This window comes from Alligator sinensis, unplaced genomic scaffold, assembly GCF_000455745.1.
Source record: "Alligator sinensis unplaced genomic scaffold, ASM45574v1 scaffold597_1, whole genome shotgun sequence".
NCBI classification, from domain to species: Eukaryota; Metazoa; Chordata; order Crocodylia; family Alligatoridae; genus Alligator; species Alligator sinensis.
This window is the reverse complement of record NW_005842074.1, coordinates 2,568,134-2,588,240: the sequence shown is the minus strand read 5'-3', so window position 1 is coordinate 2,588,240 and position 20,107 is coordinate 2,568,134. Positions and strand designations below refer to the sequence as shown.

The following is a 20,107-nucleotide window of genomic DNA, read 5'->3' as shown; positions in this document are numbered from 1 at the left end:
GTGGCAGTGTTGGAAGGGTGGGAGTGGCGGGCGGTGAGGGGGGACTGCCTGCTGAAGCCAGCTGCGGCTGCTTCAGCAGTGACCAATCTCAGGGGAGCATGTACTCCCCTCCTCCCCCCAATGCCTCTCCTGCATGTCGCCTATGCCTAGGGGGACCCAACAGGGAGGAAGATCCCATCCACTGCTGCTATCTCTGGCTGAGCCTGGGTCCCTGCAGAGCCCTGCTAGAGTGGGGCAGGAGAGACTCTGGAGCTCCCTCAACTCACAGGGCAGCTGGAGACAGTGCCAGAAGCTGGCAAGGGAGGGGATGTGCTGCTCAGCACAGAGGGCAGGGTGGGAAATTCCTACCTGTTTTTGGGACTTGAGTCCCCAACTGCTGCTCCTGCAGGGGGGAGCAACTCCTGAAACTCTGTCCCCTCTGGGTCTGTCCCAAATGTACCTTAGAATAGGCCAAAACTTAGACTGTACCTGCTTCTTTCCCAGATCTGTGTAAAGGTACGTTGTGCTCAAAAAACTTGCCCATCTCTCCCAACTGTACACATGGCTCAAATAAAAGTTATCACCAGAAAACCCCTTGCTTCTCACACATTTTGTGGCCCATCGTGGCTATAGCAGCACATGAACACTACTACTTGGAACAATGGGTCACTTCCTGGAAAATGCACAAATGGATCAGAGTCTTAGAAAATGAGGGTTGGAAGGGACCTCGGGAGGTCATCTAGTCCAACCTCCTGCTCAAACAGGACCACCCACAACTAGATCATTCCAGCCAAAGCTTTGTCTAGCCAGGTCTTGAAAACCTCCAAGGATGGAGCTTTCACCACCTCTCTGGGTAACCTGTTCCAGTGTTTTAGTACCCTCCTAGTGAGAAAATTCTTCCTAATATCTAACCTAAACTTCCTTTGCTGCAACTTGAGACCATTGCTCCTCCTTCTGTCATCTACCACAAATGAGGATAGCCTACCTCTATCCCTTTTCAAACCTCCCTTCAGGTAGTTGAAGACAACTATTAAATCCCCTCTCAGTCTTCTCTTCTCCAAAGTAAATAAGCCTGGTTCTCTCAGCCTCTCCTCGGAAGTCATGTGCCCCAGCCCCCAAACCATTTTTCTTGCTCTCTGCTGGACTCTCTCTAATTTGTTCACATCCTTTCTGTAGTGGGGGGCAGGACATTTTATAACCTGGCAAAGTTTAATAAAACTTGATAAGAATGAGAGGAAAAGGACTGATTAGTTCTGATATGTGCACTGCAGTGTTGAATGGGTACCCAGAATTGATATACAAACCAGCTGGAGATACTGGTGGACCAAATATGGGCTATGTTGGCATAATTTCAAGTGCAGCCAGTGACAAAAACCAGTATGCTTCAGCTGATAGCCTGACCTGATGGATTAAAAAACAGTATCACTGGGTTTAGTCTGTTGTATTACAAGCCTTAGTTTTATATTCACATAGCATGTCATGCTACACTAACTTTTTATTAGTAGACCAGGGTTTATGTATCTGAATCATTTCTATAGATGTTAGTACCATAATCCCATTGAAAAAAAATGTTTTATATATTTCTGTATTTAAAATGTCACATAAATGACATCTAGCTAAGCACAATCCTAATTGAAAAATTTGGAATTTATATAATTGGTTATTACACTAAGGCATGTTTATTGAGTTTTTAAAATTACTTACAATATTATAGTGAGTATTTAATAATATATATTACCCAGGTGCTTCAACTAGGTAAGGCCCTAATTCAGCAAAGTGTTCAAGCATATAGTTAAGTTTAGAATTTTAGCAAGGCACTTAATCTCATGCTTAAATCAAGGGCCTAGTGAAGTAAATGTCCCCCAAATAAATTATGATCTTCCCACTCTCAGATGGCCTTGACAAAATGCACAGTAGTACCATATTATGAGATTTTCATTGCTAAGAACATTTCAGAGCAAACAAATTACCTTCTCTAGATTTTACATTTTATGTACAACAAAAATATTAAATTAAAAGCAAACTTATAACATTAGGGTTCTCTGACTACTAAAAAGGCCTGTCAATCACAATTTAAGAAAAATATAATTATTAGTATAAAAACTAAGTTCTGGTTTCTAAACCTGATAAAAAGGTTTATAGTGCTCATAGAGAGCTTAAGGAGAGGCAAGCAGCGATAAAGAAATCAAACAACTCAGTAAAGTCTCTTTATTAAAATAATTTTGTAAACAAGTATAATATAAGAAAATACACTGGATACTGCTGTAGATCATATACAATTTACAGCATAGACTCTCCAGAGAGCATCATGAATTACAAAAATAAAGCAAATCCTATTTAAAGTGTGTTGTCCTCACTCAGTAAAGCTTTCAGGGTATTTTGCATAATGTTTGTGTTTTTTCCATGGCTTTTTCTGGATGTTTGTTAATTTTAAACAAAATTCATTTCAACCCTTCCTCCAGACAACCCAGCCAACCCTCCCACTGGATTTTACAGTAAATCATAACCATGTAAGTGATAGTAATGTCATAAATCCATGGCAACAGGCTTCTAAACAGAAAATCATTCTGAATTTGTCTTAAGATGCTGAAACATATTGATTAACATTACAAATAGTCTAACAACTCAAAACTTTCACTTTTTTGCAAGGACACTAGAATGTTTTGTATCTTGATCAGAGGCAACATATACTCTTCAAGCAAAAGACAAAAAGTCATAGTATTAGACAAGTGCATCCTCTCTCCTCAATCACTGTAATAAGTTCACATATAAAAAATGCAAGTTATAAACTGTCAAAATATAGGGCAACTGAAGGGAAAGTTCCTTCATTTTAATCTTATTGTTGCTATTCCCAGGAAGAAAAACAGAACTATAAAAATACTCTTTTAAAATTCTCTCTACTTTATTATCCTCCAGTTTAAAATTTTCTAAGCAAACCATCAACTTTCATACAGTTCTGCATATCTAGAAAAGAGCTGAAAGAGAGTAACTTTCCTCCGCAAGAGCAGTCATTTTTTGCTTCATCTTGAGCTTAATATTGAGAACTAAAGACTCCCAAGTAAACTTTTCAAATAAAATGCAAGTTCAAAATAACTGCTCTTATCAGTACATGACATAGGAATGTGCAAGTAGAAGGCACTTTACCTATAAAGATTAAACTGAGTTGGGGAAACACACATAGTTATGGATTTGACTATTCATATTAGCAACCTTAAAAAGTCAGGATTATTAACATCATTTTGAGTTTCTAGTGAATCACTATCTACTCTGATTTTATTCTTTATCACTAAAAAAAATATTTGTACCATAGTAACTACCTTGTACTCAACTCTTCCACATATTAAAATATGACTCACAGAAGTGGACAAAATGTTCTGCAGTCAGAGCATCCTCATTTATTTTCAAGGATACTTCTTGCCCCATCATGACATTTCTACTCATAAGAATAAATCAAAACAAAACCAAACAAACCTGTAGAAAAAAAATGCTGCACATAGTATTACCAGGTGCAGTAATGTCAACTGTCAACCAATAAATCCACTGAGCTTTCAAGGATCTGCAATTTCATTCCTATTTTTAAACCATCTTTCAGTTCATTGCAGTCTTCCATTTCCAGCACTGCACTGAGATTCCAGGGATAAAAAATAACCCAGAAAAAAAGGGGTGCATTAGGAAATGGATGCAACTAAACTTAACAGATTTGTTTTGGTTCATAAGAGAGAACCTAGGAGAACACCATTCCTTTATACAAGGTAATCACTTGCCTAATTACAAGAATGGAGGCAGATGACACTAGGAGGGCTGGTATCGCATATTATGGTGGGAGGCCTCCTAAGAAGCTTCCGTATTATCTGTTAAATCTAATGTTTAAAAGCCAAAGAAAAAGAATTATCCCAATTTCTCGCTTTCATTTTTTAAAACATTCTTTTCACGACAGGAGTCTCAGCCGCTGGTACATGACCATAAACCACATCAGCCTTATTGTGGAGAGTAATAAAAACAAACGTACAAGCATTATGCGTTTGAGCATTGATGGAACTTAAATGATGGGAATCTGGTTGCTATTTCCTTGAGGTTTCACTATTCTAATTTACTAACTACAATGTTATACTGTGAAAACCAATATAGATGATACATTCAAATCAAAGCAAAACAAAACAACCAGGATAGTAAGCATGAGCATGGCTGTGTTCTTCAACTAAGAATAAACTTAACAAATGAAACATTTGCTAATCAGCATTGTTTACACGAGTTAAAAAGCAAATAAAAATGGTGTGTTTCAAATTCTGAAGTTGTTTCAAATTTTTTTACATCTTTTCTCAAATCTGATATCTAGTAGCAACCAGTACCTATCCCACCCATTAAATACTTGAAATCCTCTTCTCTTTAATTAAGAAAGATTACTTTGGCCTCCAGACTACTATTATACAACTTCTCTGCTTCAAAACATGCAGTTCATACATTTTACAGTTTTACTGCCATAGTCTATACATTCTGGCCCAATACACTCACAGCAGGCATTGTGAAACCAGCGGTATTTGGATGCTCCCATGGACTCGCAAGAGATCTTGCACTGATGTATTGACATGCAGTCATCAAAATAGACCACAGTGCACATGTGTTCTAAACAAAAGGGAAAAAAAGACAGCACTTTAGTTACGTAGCTATCAAAGATTAGAGTCATTCAAATTACCTGCCATAGGAGACAAAGACAACAGAAGCGGTGATTCTGGAAAGGGAAGAGGTGAGAATATTAGGCCTGTCAGCACCATGACAAAGAAGCTTGGCATCCAGGGAAAACCTACAGTGGCAGCCTCCCCTCACCGCACACACAGATCCGGGGGGCACACACGTGTCCCTCCCCCATGCTGGGAGTGAATGCAGCAGCAGGAGCTGCCCTTCCCCATCCCCATCCCCATGCCCACCCCACAACGAGCCACTCGTGTCTCTGTCTTACGCCCCGCCCCAGCTGGGCACCACGTGTTGGCATTCCTTCACTTCGGCACTCAGGGCAGTTGCCCCGGCTGGAGTGATTCATTTATGAAGACCGTGGGACAAACAGCAGTTCCAGTGGTCTTTGTTTTTAGAATCGCATTCTATTTCTCACGTAGAAGAACCCCTTTTTTCACAGCCTTAAAAGGGGTACCTTGCAAAACACAGAGAAAAATGAGGCAGGGCTATACAATGAGTCCTGGCCTCCAGCTTTCAATATTTGTAAAACATAAAAAGCAAACAACACCCCCCATCCCAAGAAACTTTCAAGTACTTAAGCCAACACAATGCAGTAAGATCTCTTTACTAAGGGGGCAGAGGTAAGAATAAACTTTTGACCTTTCCCAAGTTGAGTACTTAGCTTACAAACTTCATGATCTTATAATGTAAAAACAGTGTCAAGTGTGCTGTAAACTTGGACCACTACAAGCAGGTAATTTATGAACTAAACAGGATGCATAGACCAAGGTTTCAGTTCAAAGAATCAGTAAACTACTGGAGACATGCATAGAACAATATGCATTGTTAGATCCCTTGTTTCTCTAATCTCTATCACATCATTATTCTTGTGGCTTTTTATTGAAACATTTATAGTTTCATAGTTTTATAGTTGGTAGGGTAGAAAGGGACCTAAGCAGATCATTAAGTCCGAACCCCCGCCATGGGCAGAAAGGGAGGCTGGGGTCAAATGACCCCAGCAAGGTATCTATCTAGCCTCCTTTTGAAGACCCCCAGGGTAGGGGCAAGCACCACTTCCTTTTGAAGTTGGTTCCAGCTCCTAGCCACCCTGACTGTGAAGTAGTGCCTCCTGATATCTAGCCTGAACCTACTCTCAGTCAACTTACGGCCATTGTTCCTTGTTACCGCGGTAGTGCTCGGGGGAACAGACACTCTCCCACTGCCTGCTGGTCCCCCTTGGCAAGTTTACAGGGGGCCACCAGATCCCCTCTCAGCCTTCTTTCATGGAGGCTAAACAGGTTCAGGTCCCATAGCCTCTCTTTGTAGGGTTTGCCCTCCTGCCCCCTGATCATGTGAGTGGCTCTCCTCTGGACCCTCTCGATGCTATCCACATCCCTCCTGAAGTGTGGTGCCCAGACCTGGATGCAGTACTCCAACTGCAGCCTGACCAATGTCACGTAAAGGGGGAGGATCACCTCCTTGGACCTGGTTGTGATGCATCTGTGGATGCATGATGAGGTGCAGTTAGCCTTCCTGACCACGTCCCCACATTGGCAGCCCATGTTCATTTTGGAATCAATAATGACACCAAGATCCTTTTCTGCCTCTGTGCTGATGAGAAGGGAGGTCCCCAGCTTGTAGGTATGCTGCTGGTTCTTCCTTCCCAGCTGCAGTACCTTGCACTTGTCCGTATTGAAACCCATCCTATTCTCATCTGCCCACCTCTGTAACCTGTCCAAATCTAGTTGTAGCCTGTCCCTCTCTTCTAGCGTGCTCACTTCTCCCCACATCTTAGTGTCATCTGCGAACTTGAACAAGGTTTTTTTCACCCCCTCATCCAAGTTGCCGATGAAGATGTTGAACAGTTGAACTAGGACCGAGCCCTAGGGAACCCCACTGCCCACATCCTTCCAGGTCGAAAATGATCTGTCTACCACCACTCTCTGGGTGCGGCCCTCCAGCCAATTTGTGACCCATCTGACTGTGTAGGCGTCGACACCACAGTCACCTAATTCTTTAATGAGGATGGGGTGAAAGAAAGTGTCAAAGGCTTTCCTAAAGTCCAAAAAGACTACGTCCACTGCAACACCTGCGTCCAAGGCTTTTGTGACCTGGTCATAGAAGGCAACCAGGTTGGTCTGACAGGACCTGCCTCTAATTAACCCATGTTGATTGCCCCTAAGCACCATCTCCCCTGCTTGCCCCTCGCAGATGTGCTCCTGGATAATTTTCTCAATGAGCTTCCTCAGGACTGAGGTAAGACTAATGGGCCTATAGTTTCTTGGGTCCTCTTTTCTCCCTTTTTTGAAAATGGGGACCACACTGGCCCTTTTCTAGTCCTCTGGCACCTCACCAGAGCACCACACGTGCTTGTAAAGCTGTGCCAGGGGTCCTGCAATGACCTCTGCCAAATCCCTAAGCACTCTGGGGTGCAGATTGTCAGGACCTGCTGATTTGAACATGTCTAGTCCCTCCAGAAGTTCCCTGATTAGGTCCTCACTGACCCTAGGCCTGGGTGCGCCTCCCCTGGGTCCATCTGGAATCCCAGTGGGGAGGATGTCCCTGTCCCTGCTCAGAAAGCATTGTTAGATTGCTTTCTCTGAAACCCCACGCTCACTCCAACAATCCCCTTCCTCAGCCACCACTTCGCCCCAAACTCCAATCCTCCTTTCCTAGATGCCTATGACAGGACCTGAAGACTTTTTGATCCCAGCTATTCTTAGTGTCTCTTAACAACAAACTCACTCTTCTAGTTTTCCTTGTGCTGGGTGTTAAGGAAAATTTACGTGATCTAACAATAAGAGCAGGGCTTCTGGCTGTCCTATAGAGAAGTCAAATACAAGTAGGTTAAGTAAAAGTAATCAACAGAGCATGTTTTTTTCATAGACTATGACTATGTACACACTCAATCTAGTGCACAAATTCTCACCTAGGGTGCCATGACAAGATCCTTTAAAAGGTGCCACACAATGTTAGCATTGTTAAGTGTGCAAAACAATATTCCCATAAACTGGGTGGCACAAGAGGATGTGTTGTGGTCCTTTAGTCTGACCTACACCTGGACAAATATCAGTTTGAATCCAACCCCTGGGTACCATTTGAAAAGCAGTTTGTAAAAATCTACTGAGAGGTAGTTTAGGGAAACGTAAACCATAAACATCAGCTACCAAATAAAATGTTCACTCCATTTGTTGTAGAGAGATTAAAATCTCACAAGTGAACACTTGCTAGGAGAGGAGGGGGCACAGAGGCAAGGATTACAGGAAGAAATAAAGACAAGAGGTAGTGCTTAGGTCAAGGAAATGGGTTGCCTGACTGCAACTTTCAAGGTGTGACTCAGGACCTGGGGGCCTTTTCCTCTTTGGTGATGTTGGAGACTTATTTTCTCCCTCCCCATGTGCTAGAATTTGGGGTCATGTCTTCTCTCTACTCTCCTTTGTATCTGATAAGATATACTTGTCTCTCCTCTCCTTGGAGCTAGGAGGTGAAGTCCTATTCCTCAGCTGGGGAACTGAGATGAAGTATACAGTGCTGCGACCAGCATGAGGAGCTCAAGCACTATCTTTGTGTCCGGGGATCAGGACACCCTTTAAAAATAATGGAGAAGTTTCAACATCTCAGGCCTATTGTATCAGGCTGCATCCTTCTCACTGGACTGTGCTCAAGGAGATGTTGTGGACTAGCCACCTTTGAGACCCAGCCACTGAAGATAGATGCATAGTACCTTTTTCTTCCCTCCATCCTTTCAGCTCTATTCTGTGCCGGGGATTCACACAGTAAAGTGCATGCTGAGGATTAATTTCATACAACATTAGAGCACCAGCTCAGCTTCCAATAATACTGAGAAACCCTCACACTTTAAAAGATCACTTTAAGGGCTCCAAAATCCACATGCTTATGCAGACTGCCTTCAAATGTAGCATGTGTGATAAAGGTGTAGGCTAGAGTTACGGATCTAAGTTATGAGTTAGTGGACTACAAAATGTCAAAGATGCATAACCCGGAAGGAGAGGGAAATCTTAAAGCTGACACAGGCTATTACATTTTTGCATAAAAACCTAAGGTAGTGCCCAGACCCAACTGATCCCAGCCATTTGCTCCAGTCAGGGCATAAATCTAGAGTTTTGAAGAATCACAAGTGCTAGTGCAACAGTTAGAGAGCTCATCGGATGAATTGCAATGTCTGTGTGCAGACAGACAGTTGGTTTTCAGGTGATCTGTGTGGCTCAGGCTGATGTACTACGCAAGTATGGAGCACAATCATACTTCTGATTTGCAATATTTTTCTTAACTTCTAAAGCCAAAACTTTAGAATTTCCATAACATTTTTGCCCATTAAATGAAGAGAAACAAATGTGAGTGGAAAAAAAAAAAAGATTACAAAATAGACTGTGATTACAAACAAATAACTAACACCTAGCTCTTGTATAGTACTTTTCATCAGTAAAACTCAAAGTGCTTTACAAATAGTTCCAAACTAGGATGACATTGCATGGCTATTAAAAGTGAAGGAGAGAGACCTTTATAATAACATACTATTGCACTCAGCAAGTCAGCTATACTACATTGCTAAAAAAGTTCTTACCTAGTTGAAGCTACAGAAAAAGGGAGCTAAAAGTCAATTAAGAGTTGGAGTCACATCAAGACAACCTTGACTGTAGCATGGATTTTGTTCCATCAGTTGTCAAAATGTTATTTACTACCTTTTCCTTCATTGCCAAGATTCTGTCATCTGTGACAATTGGGATAATTCTAAAAAGGTAACAAGCTACAAGAAGTTCAGGGTTCTGAAGTTGCCAGCTAGAAGAGTAAGATAAAAATGTGAGGGGAAAGCAAAGATTAGATTGCAAAGAACTGGAAATCAACTTTTGCAACACAATTTAATGGTGGAAAGCCAGATTTGAACAGTTCCAAAGCAACATCTCATATGTCAACTCTGGGTTTGAAGGGGGTAGAGGGGAGGAGGAAGGAAATCAGAGAGATGGTAACAAGCAATTGTGAGGTGCAATAACTCATGCTCTGCCAAGACTAGAACAGAATACTTTGCACCAAACAGTGTTCCAGCTCCCAGTGATTTAGAGCAGTACTCTCTATGAATGGGCATAGGTACACTGGTATGAAAGGCACTGCCTTTGCTAAACCATGCTCACTGCTGATACAGCCTTTTTGTTCAAGATTGAAACAACAATAGAAAGGAGGCAGACAAACTCCAGCTGGTGGGAACAGAGCAAGCCAAAACAGCTCTTTGAATTTCCAGAGACCCTCCTAGAATGGACTTCCTCTATTATGTGCTGATTTGCTGTTTGTGAGGGGGTTTGGAGCAGTCTTCATCATCTCAGCTTTGTTCTACATTTGCCTATTACTCTGTAAATCCCAACCCACCCCATCCCCCTTGCACTTCTTCTGTTCTGCTAATTCAATTCAAAGTAAACCTGATGCCCCCAAAAGTCATGGAATTAATACAGCTGCCACCAGCCCTCAGTTCACTCTGCTTGAGCTCACACTTTTTCCCTATTCCACTTACCACTGATCTGTGCTTGTACAGTGCCTAGTACAATGGGATGCCATTCTTACATGGTCCTCAGGTACTACCATAATATGACTGATCAATTCATGCTGCTCAGGGTTAGCCTATGCCCTGTCTAACTTCTCCGGTTTTGAGGGTATGGGCACAACAGTTCGTATACATAAGCTGTAGAGAAGCCTGAATGCAAAACAGTTATATCCTGTGATCGCATTACCCACATGCCCATCCATATAAGCAGTCCTGCTGTCCAGTGATTTCTGTTTCTTCTCAATGTACATGAAGCTGAATGCAATTTGGGATCTATATTCACTGAAGATCTGAATTCAATCTTTCCAATGATTAATTCTGCCTAACTCTAATTTATAGAAAGAATTAACTTTTATCTCTGTGCTAAGTGCCTACTATAGTCTGGTAACAGACACACTCAGTACCTATTTGAGTTTCACTCAGTTGCCAGTTTAGGAATTCCTTTTTAGCATACAAGATTTTTAAAATCTAACCTACCTTTTACCTGGAGTGCAGACACTATATGTTTACTAAAGACTAAAAATAGAGTGAGCACACAATGAATACCTTTAATACAGCATAATTCTCTTTTCCAGGGTAAAGTTATCCTGCAAAAAAATCTGTGGTAAATCACCCAGTGTAAGTGACATGTTTCTGCTCCTGCTTCATTCTCAGGTAGCCATTTGTCCAATGTAGATCAGGTCCCTTGCCATCTAGTGGCAAGGTCCTGTAATATCACCTCTTGCAAGAAATTGTGTCCACTCTAATATTGAATAAAATCCAGAGTAAATTACTCTGTACTAATTGTGTCATGTGTGCACACCCTTATCAAACGCTCAGTTTCATGAAACAAGGTGTAGTAAGTAGGTGCCAGGATCGGGACATTTCATTAAAACAAGGTTGGTGATGTTTTACATTCTTATTTCCATTTATTAATGTTATCTCTTTCACTTCCTTGAGCTGTATTTCAAACTCACAGTAATGGTGAAAATTCATTATTAGATTAGGATACTCAGGTTGCATAACATAGCTATCTGGGATAGATTCAGGATAGTTATAACCATAACTCTTGCAGGCATAATTCACTTGTACTGCATGCACTGTTCAACACACATGGCTGTGGCTTACCATTTAACATAGTTATTTGCATTATTCCAATAACAGAGAGCAAGTATTTTAATAATGTCAAACAGATATGAACTAGATATTTTCTGACCATGTGGTTTCCTGGATCTGGAATTAATTTATTTTCCTAATGTGCCTTAACCAAAGGAAATTATAAAAGTCTCTCTGTTTGAGTTCCATTTAATTAAAAGCAGTCTTGCTTAGAAACCTAACTAGGTCAGAGATTTGAGCTAGTACGGAAAACAATGCGTCTATCAATTAGGATCCCATTCATTAGCTAGAAGGCCAGAACAAGAGCAGAAAGGAAAGCTACCAATGTTTAAACAAACAAGCAATAGGCCAATGCTGATTCCAAATATGGCTAACAATTAAAAAAATAAATAAATAAGAGGAAAGGCACCAGACTTGAGGAGAAATTTTATGAAAGGGAGGAACATTTTAAGAAGTTGCTTCAAGTTTGACAGGAACACAGGGGGCTCCCCAGTGCACTCAGTAGCAAACCTGGAAGTGGACCAGAAGCACTTCCAGTCCACTTCCGGGTCCTCTGGGTGGCGTGCTGTTCCCCACACCCCCGTCTCCGCCTGGCTCCTGGGCCTGGTGCCTCCTGGGCCTGGAGACGGCAGGGGTACCCCTGCGGCTGATCGCTGAGCCGGGGAGGTGCAGGGGGGCCCCCAGCGCACTCCCTAGCAGAGGACCAGAAGTACTTCCTGTCCACTTTCGGGTTTGCTGCTGAACACGTGAAGGGCCTCCCCTGCACTTCTGTGGGACACTCCATGCACCGCAGCGATCACAAGCTTGCGCCTGCTACCTCAAGGTACATAGAAAGAGCTTTAAAGCTGTGTCTATGTCCAAATCACTGATTCTCCAAATCAGCATCGAATCTTTAGATTTGGATTCAGCCGAATTGAATCATTGTCCCCGATTTGGCCCCAATCCAAGTTGAATAGGGCTTGCTTTGTACACCCCTAGCAATTGGTATTGCTCCCCTCAGCCTCCTGTTTTTTCTTTTTTCAAACAAAACAGCTAACTCTGTCTTGATGGCCTAGCTCTTGGGTGGATTAAGTTTAGTTCCTGGTTCTAGTGTCATTTTTAGGTTCCGAATCAGAAGCATTGCTTTGACTTCCAAGATTTTTATTTACATAAGCCCATATGGAACACTGTAAACTAAACCCCTTGTTTGGGAGATGGAATTTCATGTTGACAAGATGTCATATGTGTCATTACTTCCTACAACTGGCCTTTCCAATAACCCTGTCCTCCTCCAGTCTCTACAGTGGCATTACAACCAATTTGAAGTTGGACCTTCCTTTATAACCTGTTCAGAATTAGACCAAACTCTTTACAGCAGAACTTTTGTTTTACCTAGCACACTTGAACCTGGTTAGAAAGTTATTTTGCTCTTGACTGAGAATTTAGCCTTCAAATAGTCTATTACCTTTGTCACTGGAGTATGGTGCATGGACATTGTTATTTGGAACAGACACATTCTGGTGCTGCGGCTGGCTCACTGTTTCTAAAAATGAAACTAGATTCTCATGATGTGACAGTTCTTCTGCTACAGGGAAGGAAACAATATTCCAGTTCAGCTGTGTGTCCCCTTCTGTGAGTGCCCGGAAGAGGGAAGGTATTGGTTCATGCAACTCTTCCACAGTGCTCTTGGAAGTCGGAGGTGTGTCACTGTAATTGCGAGGATTGCACATACCTGTAGGAGAGAGAAACAGATAACACAGAATTAAGGAAAAGCCCTCCTATACCATTAGCTCTCCCCTGACTGAGCAAAAGCAACATCTGGGAAATTAAATTAGAAGAGAAGTGCCTGTAAGAAGAAAAGACCATCTAAAAGTTTATTTAAAAGAGGTCTAAAAACTCTCCTAGGCACAAAAGCTTCACAGAGATATTAATACAATACCATTAGTAAATGGTAAACCTGAAAGAAGTAAAATGTCTACAAAAGGAGTCCATGTCTGGACAGCCTGTTTGAAATCTCTTTCTATTGTTTTGGGGCACCTGGAGAAGAGAAGGGGAGGGGAGGGGCCTGAAACCCAAGCCAACCTCAAAAGCTGATATCAAGTAATTGCTGATTTATTATTTGATGAGTGCAAGGTCTGTGTATGTCAGTCTAATACAGGAACATGTAAGAAGGTCCTGTCATGATTTCACCCCGCTTTCAATTTAGTTTGTCATTAAAATTCTTAATTCCATTCTATTTTATTACACTGTTGCTTCTTTTTCCAGGATTAGTAGCTGTGGAAGCTGTTGGTAGCACTATCATATATATTTAAAACAAATGTTCACATTCATTCAGCAGCCATCCTCCAAATGCAGTTTCAATAAAACAAATTTAAATAAAAAGATGGACTATTCCAGTCATCCATGTGTATGAGAACATCTGGACTGACTGAGCCTTCTCAGCAGACCAGAAACGTTGGAGCTCATAAAACATGCATTCCCTTGCACACTAGTTCTCACACCTAAATTTAAATTTGGCGTTCCTGGTAGTGACCTTTTGCAATAGTGACCTAAAAACTAGGATGAATAAACACCAACTGCTTAAATGTAGCCCTTTTGCAAGTGGATGGAAGGCAATAAAGATGTGGTGTTATAGTACTTATGGCAACTTTTTATGCAGTTTTCTTTTGCTTTCATTCTACTTTCATACCTCTTGACACAGATCATAAATCACTGTGTTCTAGATGCCTTCCAGTAGGCTTCCTATTTACTTTCTTCCCCCTCATCCACTCCTATCTTTCCTTACACTCTGTTCTCATTATCTTACTCTCCCCATTTCTAGTCTCAACAGCCCACTTATCAGCTGCCCTGCACCCTTAATTCTAACCACCCCCTCATGCATATATAGGGCTTTAAAACATTTTTAAACTCCACATGCTCAGAAGACACATTATGAGTTAATATACAAATCTCAGGTCAGGTGAAAAACCCAAAGTCCTTCTACTTTTCTGTCCACCCCCAAAGTCTCTCCTGGCTGTTTCAAGTGTGATTGGATCCTCAGATATCTTTTTCCAGGGGTTCTCAATCCCTGGTCAGCTGCTGGTCCACAGCAGTCAGTGTTAATTCCACCCTGCAGGTGTTACAGCAGGGGTGGGCAAAATATGGCCCATGGGCTGAATCCAGCCCGTCAGGCCATTCTATCTGGCCCCAGGGGGAGCTGGCAGCAGGACCTGGCAGCCCAGTCCTACCGCACTCCCAGCCATTTCCCTGATTTGCTACCCACAGATTGCTCCAGCACCATGCTGCTCCTGGCTGCATCACTGGACTGAGGGAGCATGAGGCCCATGCCAGTACCCTGGGGCCAGGAGTGGGAGGGGTGTGTGTTGTGTGTCTGTTCATATGGCAAGTCAGGGGGAGCTGGCAGCAGGACCTGGCAGCCCAGTCCTACCGCACTCCCAGCCATTTCCCTGATTTGCTACCCACAGATTGCTCCAGCACCATGCTGCTCCTGGCTGCATCACTGGACTGAGGGAGCATGAGGCCCATGCCAGTACCCTGGGGCCAGGAGTGGGAGGGGTGTGTGTTGTGTGTCTGTTCATATGGCAAGTCCCACACACACAAGCCATACACATATACCCACACCCCCCATCACACTGCCATGCATGCAGACCCCCACCTCCACACATGCCTCAGCCACTCCCCACCACAAACCCCATATCCACCGATACACCACATATCCACATACACACCCACATGGTCCCTCACCCCACACCCACACCTGTCCACCCCACCATAGACACAACTATACCCTCCCCCACACGCCCACAGCCCCCCACAAACCTATACCCACCTCCTCATGCCCCCCACCCTCCCCACAGTATACAAAAGTAAGACTTCATGTTAAGCTGTTGTGCAGCTCTATGTACACTACACAAACACATGTCAATCAGGACAAAAATATTTTTTGAAATCAAATTAATGAAGGTTGTAGATGTTCGCTTTTTAGAATATAATTTAGTATTTTTCCAGTTCTGAGATGGCAAAACCTCTTGCTGAAAGGAGTACTTCCGGGGACAAGGGGAGGGACTTCTGGTGGCAAAGGTCAAGGCTTAGGGGGTAGGATGTCCAGCCACAAGATGGCAACCAAGGGGTAGGGCATCTGTTAAGGGACAGGGCTACCCATGCGGCCCCTGACAGCTTGCCAAAACTTGGTAAGCGGCCCTCCAGCCAAAATAATTGCCCACTCCTGTGCTATAGGGTAGTATTACATGAAGCAATGGCAGGGCTGAGACCTGTTCAAACCTGACTCTTGTTTGGAAGCTCTTCATCACAGCCGTAAAAGTTAGGATTCTTTTGCTTTTAAGCATATGATAAAACTTCCATTCTGAAGGAGGCAAAAAATGTTAACACAAGGAAGTATCCTACTTCCCCAGGGGAACAGATTTTCATGATCATGACAAAGCAGTACACATTCCTATTCTTAGGTTACACAAATGAAACATAACCCCAATTAAAATTTTAATATTTACACACTAAAAAGCCTACCAAAAATAAAGGCAAAAGCACAACAGGAATGAAAAAAAGAAAAGAAATGAGCACCAGGTTGGTCATTATAGCAACATTTATAGCAACACAACTTTTAGTCTCAATTTCATGCAGCCTCCAGGGTTAGAAACAGTCTATGCCCTTGGGAAGGCAGGAATCATCCCTGTTCAGCAGCACTTGGAGGATTCATAAAATCCAAGTACTTGCACAAATGCCAAATGGACATTTTCCTTCTTGGACATTTATGCCCCCATGCCCACCATACATAAGTCTTTTATGAAATAGTGAGTCTGGGGCATATAGAACAACAGAAACTGGCCCCTTTCACAGAAGTGAAGAGGACCTCCGGAGGGAAACGTGTTGCTCACCTTTCTAGCAGTGAGTTTTATTGAAGAGATCCATTAGCAAGTGGCTGAACAAGAAGATGGCATTCCTAAGCAAGGGCAGCACTTGCTCACAAACATCCTGACTTTCTTGTTACTAGTACTGCTCATAGTTGAAGCAGTCATCTTTCCTACTATCCAGAAACAGATGAGTTCACACCACTGACAGGTACATTTCTTGTACAGACTTGATCCAAGAGTGCTGTCCTCTGCTCATAACGGTAAACGCAAGAGCAGACCCTACATTGCAACTGCATTATAAGTTAATTGCACTTCACTATGTGAAGACCATCACAGCATTCAGTCATTACATCTGGTGAAGGAGTTGCTGTATCAAGAAAAAAGGGATGCTCAATCTCTGGTCCACAAGTCTCCACACACCAGGAAATCTGGAAGCAGGAGAGTAGTGGCAATTAATACTGGCACCCCTCCCTGCTGCCAAATTTCCAAATCCAGTATGGTGGGTTAGAGCAGGGCCATGTTCCCTCCCCCACACAGCCAGATTGGACCTGAGCTGCTTACCTCCTTATTTCTGCATGGCTGGCTTAGGGTTTTGCCATGCCACCTTTTCCCCAAGGGGCTAAGTCCTGCCCCTTCTCCTGAATGCTGCATCAGGGCTGGCCCATGCCATCTTGTCCCCATGGGGCCAGGTCATGCCCCCTCACACTGTGCAGCTGGATGAAGGCCAAGTCATGTACTGTGGGCCTCGGTTCGGGCCAGGCTGAGCCCCTTCCCACACACAGCTGGATCAGGGTCAGGCTGCCCCTCTAGCCTTCTCCATGTGGCTGAACAGAGTCCTACTGCATCTGTCCCAGGTACTGGATCAGGATCACTGGTCAGATTGGACCATGGTCAGACTGGGCATTGCCCATCCGGCCTACCAGGCAAAAAAGGTTGAGCTCGCCTGCTTTAACAAGATGAAATGATTTAAATCAGAATTAGTAAATCAGTTAGCGTGACACTGACAAAAATCAAGTCAAGTCAACAATTCCACCAACCAAAATGACCTGACATTTGTTTATAATTCAACACCCAGTGTGCTGTTACTTTATTCAAATAGTTCAAGCTGTACTCTGAAGATCTTATTACCTAAATATGGATCTGGCAATGATCAATAGCAGGGGCAATAAATATGAAACTTACCGACACAGTCACAGCACTCATCCCACAGCGTGCCTAGACAGAGCATGCACTCCTTACAACAGGAACAGTTTCCTTCACCAGGTCGGCACTGACACAACTCCTAGAAACACAGCACATTACGTCAGAGCTTTCAGAGATACAGAACACCACATCATAGCAGTTCTTTCCCTAGCAAGAGTTATTTTGTTCTTTTACAAAGGATAAGATTTAATAGTTTAGGCATCTCTGAGAAACTTATTTTTAATTAGTGCCTGCAATATCAAGTTATTGAGTATTAAAAACAAAATGAGGGAAAGGACCATTTTCCCCATGAATGCTTGAACTTAATAACACTGCAGAATAAACTAAATCATTTTGCATACAGACAAAGCATTCACAGGTGTTTGGCTGCTAAGGTTTAATTTCTGTCTCAAAAAACAGAGAACATATAGTTAGCTTTATAAATATGCACATACCGCCTAGAATTAAAAGTAGCCTGCAGATGACCTATTTGTGAATTCTGATAGAACCATAATGGTGAAGTCACTTGAACCCAAGATATTTGGACAAAGACAAATGCCTCTTACGCAGTAATTTGTATCTGAAATATCTCACTAAATGTTTAAATTCCCATCATACTATTTAACTTTAAGAATCTCTCTCATTTTGCATTCTTGTCACAGTCACTAAAGGTAAAAGGAGCGAACTTGCGGCCCAGTCAGTAGACCAGCCCACTCCTTTGTCCTTGGGCCAACTGGCTGCCTCTTTTTCCTGCCATGCCTTGATGTTAATAGGTGGGAGGCTGTTCTTCAATCCACCCTGATGTCAAGGGCCAAATGTACATGCTCCAACCACCTCTACACGTATCCCATGCTTCGCAGATATTTCCTACAGCTAGGTAGCACTGGGACCCGAGCGCTGGAGTCTCACGTGGGACTCTCACTCCCCACCAGATCTCAAGGTCCCAGCGCCCTCGCAGATGTTTTCAGGCCTAGCACCTGGCCTCTCTACTGGTACACACACCGGGCCTTCCATATCTGGCCTAGCACCCAGCCTCCAAACTGGGGCACATGCCGGGCCTTCATATATGTGGTCTTGCACCTGGCCTCTAGTCAAGAGGCACCCACCAGACCTTGTCAACTGCCTCCTCTACCTTGGGGCCCCACCACTGCGCCCCACAACTCAACTACCTCTCACAACATTGCCCCAAACTCAGGGCCTCGCTACTCTGCCCTACCATTTGAGCTTGGGGTCAACCACCGCTGTATGCTCAGGTGGCACTAAGCTTGCTGTGCCTGGCCCACCCTGCCCTCTTACTCAGAGCTCGAGGTAGAATACCTCTGCAGGCTCAGGTAGCACTCTCCTGCTGCGCCTGGCCCACCTCCAGGGTCTACCACCCCACAGGGCTCAGTTGCAGTTTCTCTGCATGCCTGGTCCTGAACTGCCTCCAAAGCCCACCCAAAGGTGGGGGCAGGGGTTTAGGCACCCCGACCTGCCTTACGCTGGGATGGTCCTCAAACCTGGCATTTAAGTGGCCCTGTCCCACCACAGGCAGGACCACCAGGCCTCCCTATCCTAGCAGGGTACAATTTCAGGTCATGTCCAGGACCAACGAGGCCGCCTCCTTCCCCATAGCCTCACCTTCACCTCTGAGATATTCCTAGAGCAGAAGCTCCACTAGGTGATGTTGCTCCCAGCCCTCCTGAACACAAACTGCTCTGCTCTTATATCATAGCTCTCCAAAATGGCTGCTCTCATCAGACACCTGGCTGCTGGCTGCCCCAGCCTTAAAGTGACGGAGCACTAAAGCTGCTCTGTCACAGTGACAAAAATCAATGGTTAGAGAAAGAGAGCAAAATCATTGATAATCAGACCTTTGATACACTTATGGGATAATTCTTACTGAGGATGCCTGCACAAAACACCTTAATGCGCAGTGGACTGTTCTATTGTGCATTAGCACATCATGGCAAAAACGATGTTAATGCACTAATTAGTCTACTGTGCATTAAGTATAAAAAAAAACCATTTGCCTTTGCCACTGTGCATTAGCGCAGCTACTTCACCTTTATCTAGTATCTCATATTAGATGTATCTTTTACATACTTTTTTACAGACCTATATGTACCTATAGGTACTTTTATGTGTACCTATATACATACCTTTTTGTGCTACAATGTGCTGGATCTCTGGCACGTTGAAGCAGAGTGGATTAATCAAGTCTGCTCTATGCACAAGCTGATGCACCAGGCGTTGAGTTGCACACATTTGTATAAATGGTGAAATGCGTGTCAGAGCTGGGAAAATGGCAGTTATGCACCTTTGAACTGAAACACCTTTGTGGTGTTATAGTTCAAAAATGCGCCAGTGCCATTTTCTCAGTGCTGATGTGCATTTTGCCATTTATACAAATGCATGCGAGACAGGGCCAGGTGCTTTCAAAAGCACCCGGCGCCAAGTCTCTCACACGTCTAAAAATGCCCAGGGGTACTAAACTCCATGTGCAGTAGCAAAGGCACATTAATGAATGTGTAGACGTGCCCACTGTCATCTAAAGAGGGAAAGGGAAATTATTTGCCATCATCAACAGGTCATTATGATTTAACTGAAACATAAACAGAAACAACATCAATAGTCAAGAACACTTGGATATCATAGAATCATAGTATCATAGAAGTAGGCTTGGAAGGGACTTCATAGATCTTCAAGCCCGACCCCCTGCCTGGGCAGGAGGAAAACTGGGCTCAAGTGACCCCAGCCATGTAGGCATCAAGCCGCTTCTTAAAGACCCCCAGGGTAG

The 20,107-nt window shown here is 43.4% G+C and overlaps 1 protein-coding gene across 2 annotated transcripts in view; it reads right to left on the bottom strand.

The window, feature by feature from the left end:
• Positions 1-2,173: 2,173 nt before the first annotated feature.
• TWSG1 (twisted gastrulation BMP signaling modulator 1) overlaps positions 2,174-20,107 on the bottom strand; it is a 38,228-nt gene continuing 20,294 nt past the window's right edge. For both annotated transcript variants that reach the window (XM_025204251.1, XM_006023665.3), the window contains 3 exons: positions 17,329-17,428; positions 12,744-13,010; positions 2,174-4,602 (listed from right to left, as the gene is read on the bottom strand). In XM_025204251.1, the coding sequence (XP_025060036.1) occupies positions 4,421-4,602; positions 12,744-13,010; positions 17,329-17,428 (549 nt within the window). In that variant the 3' untranslated portion in view covers positions 2,174-4,420. The remainder of the gene's footprint in view (positions 4,603-12,743; positions 13,011-17,328; positions 17,429-20,107) is intronic.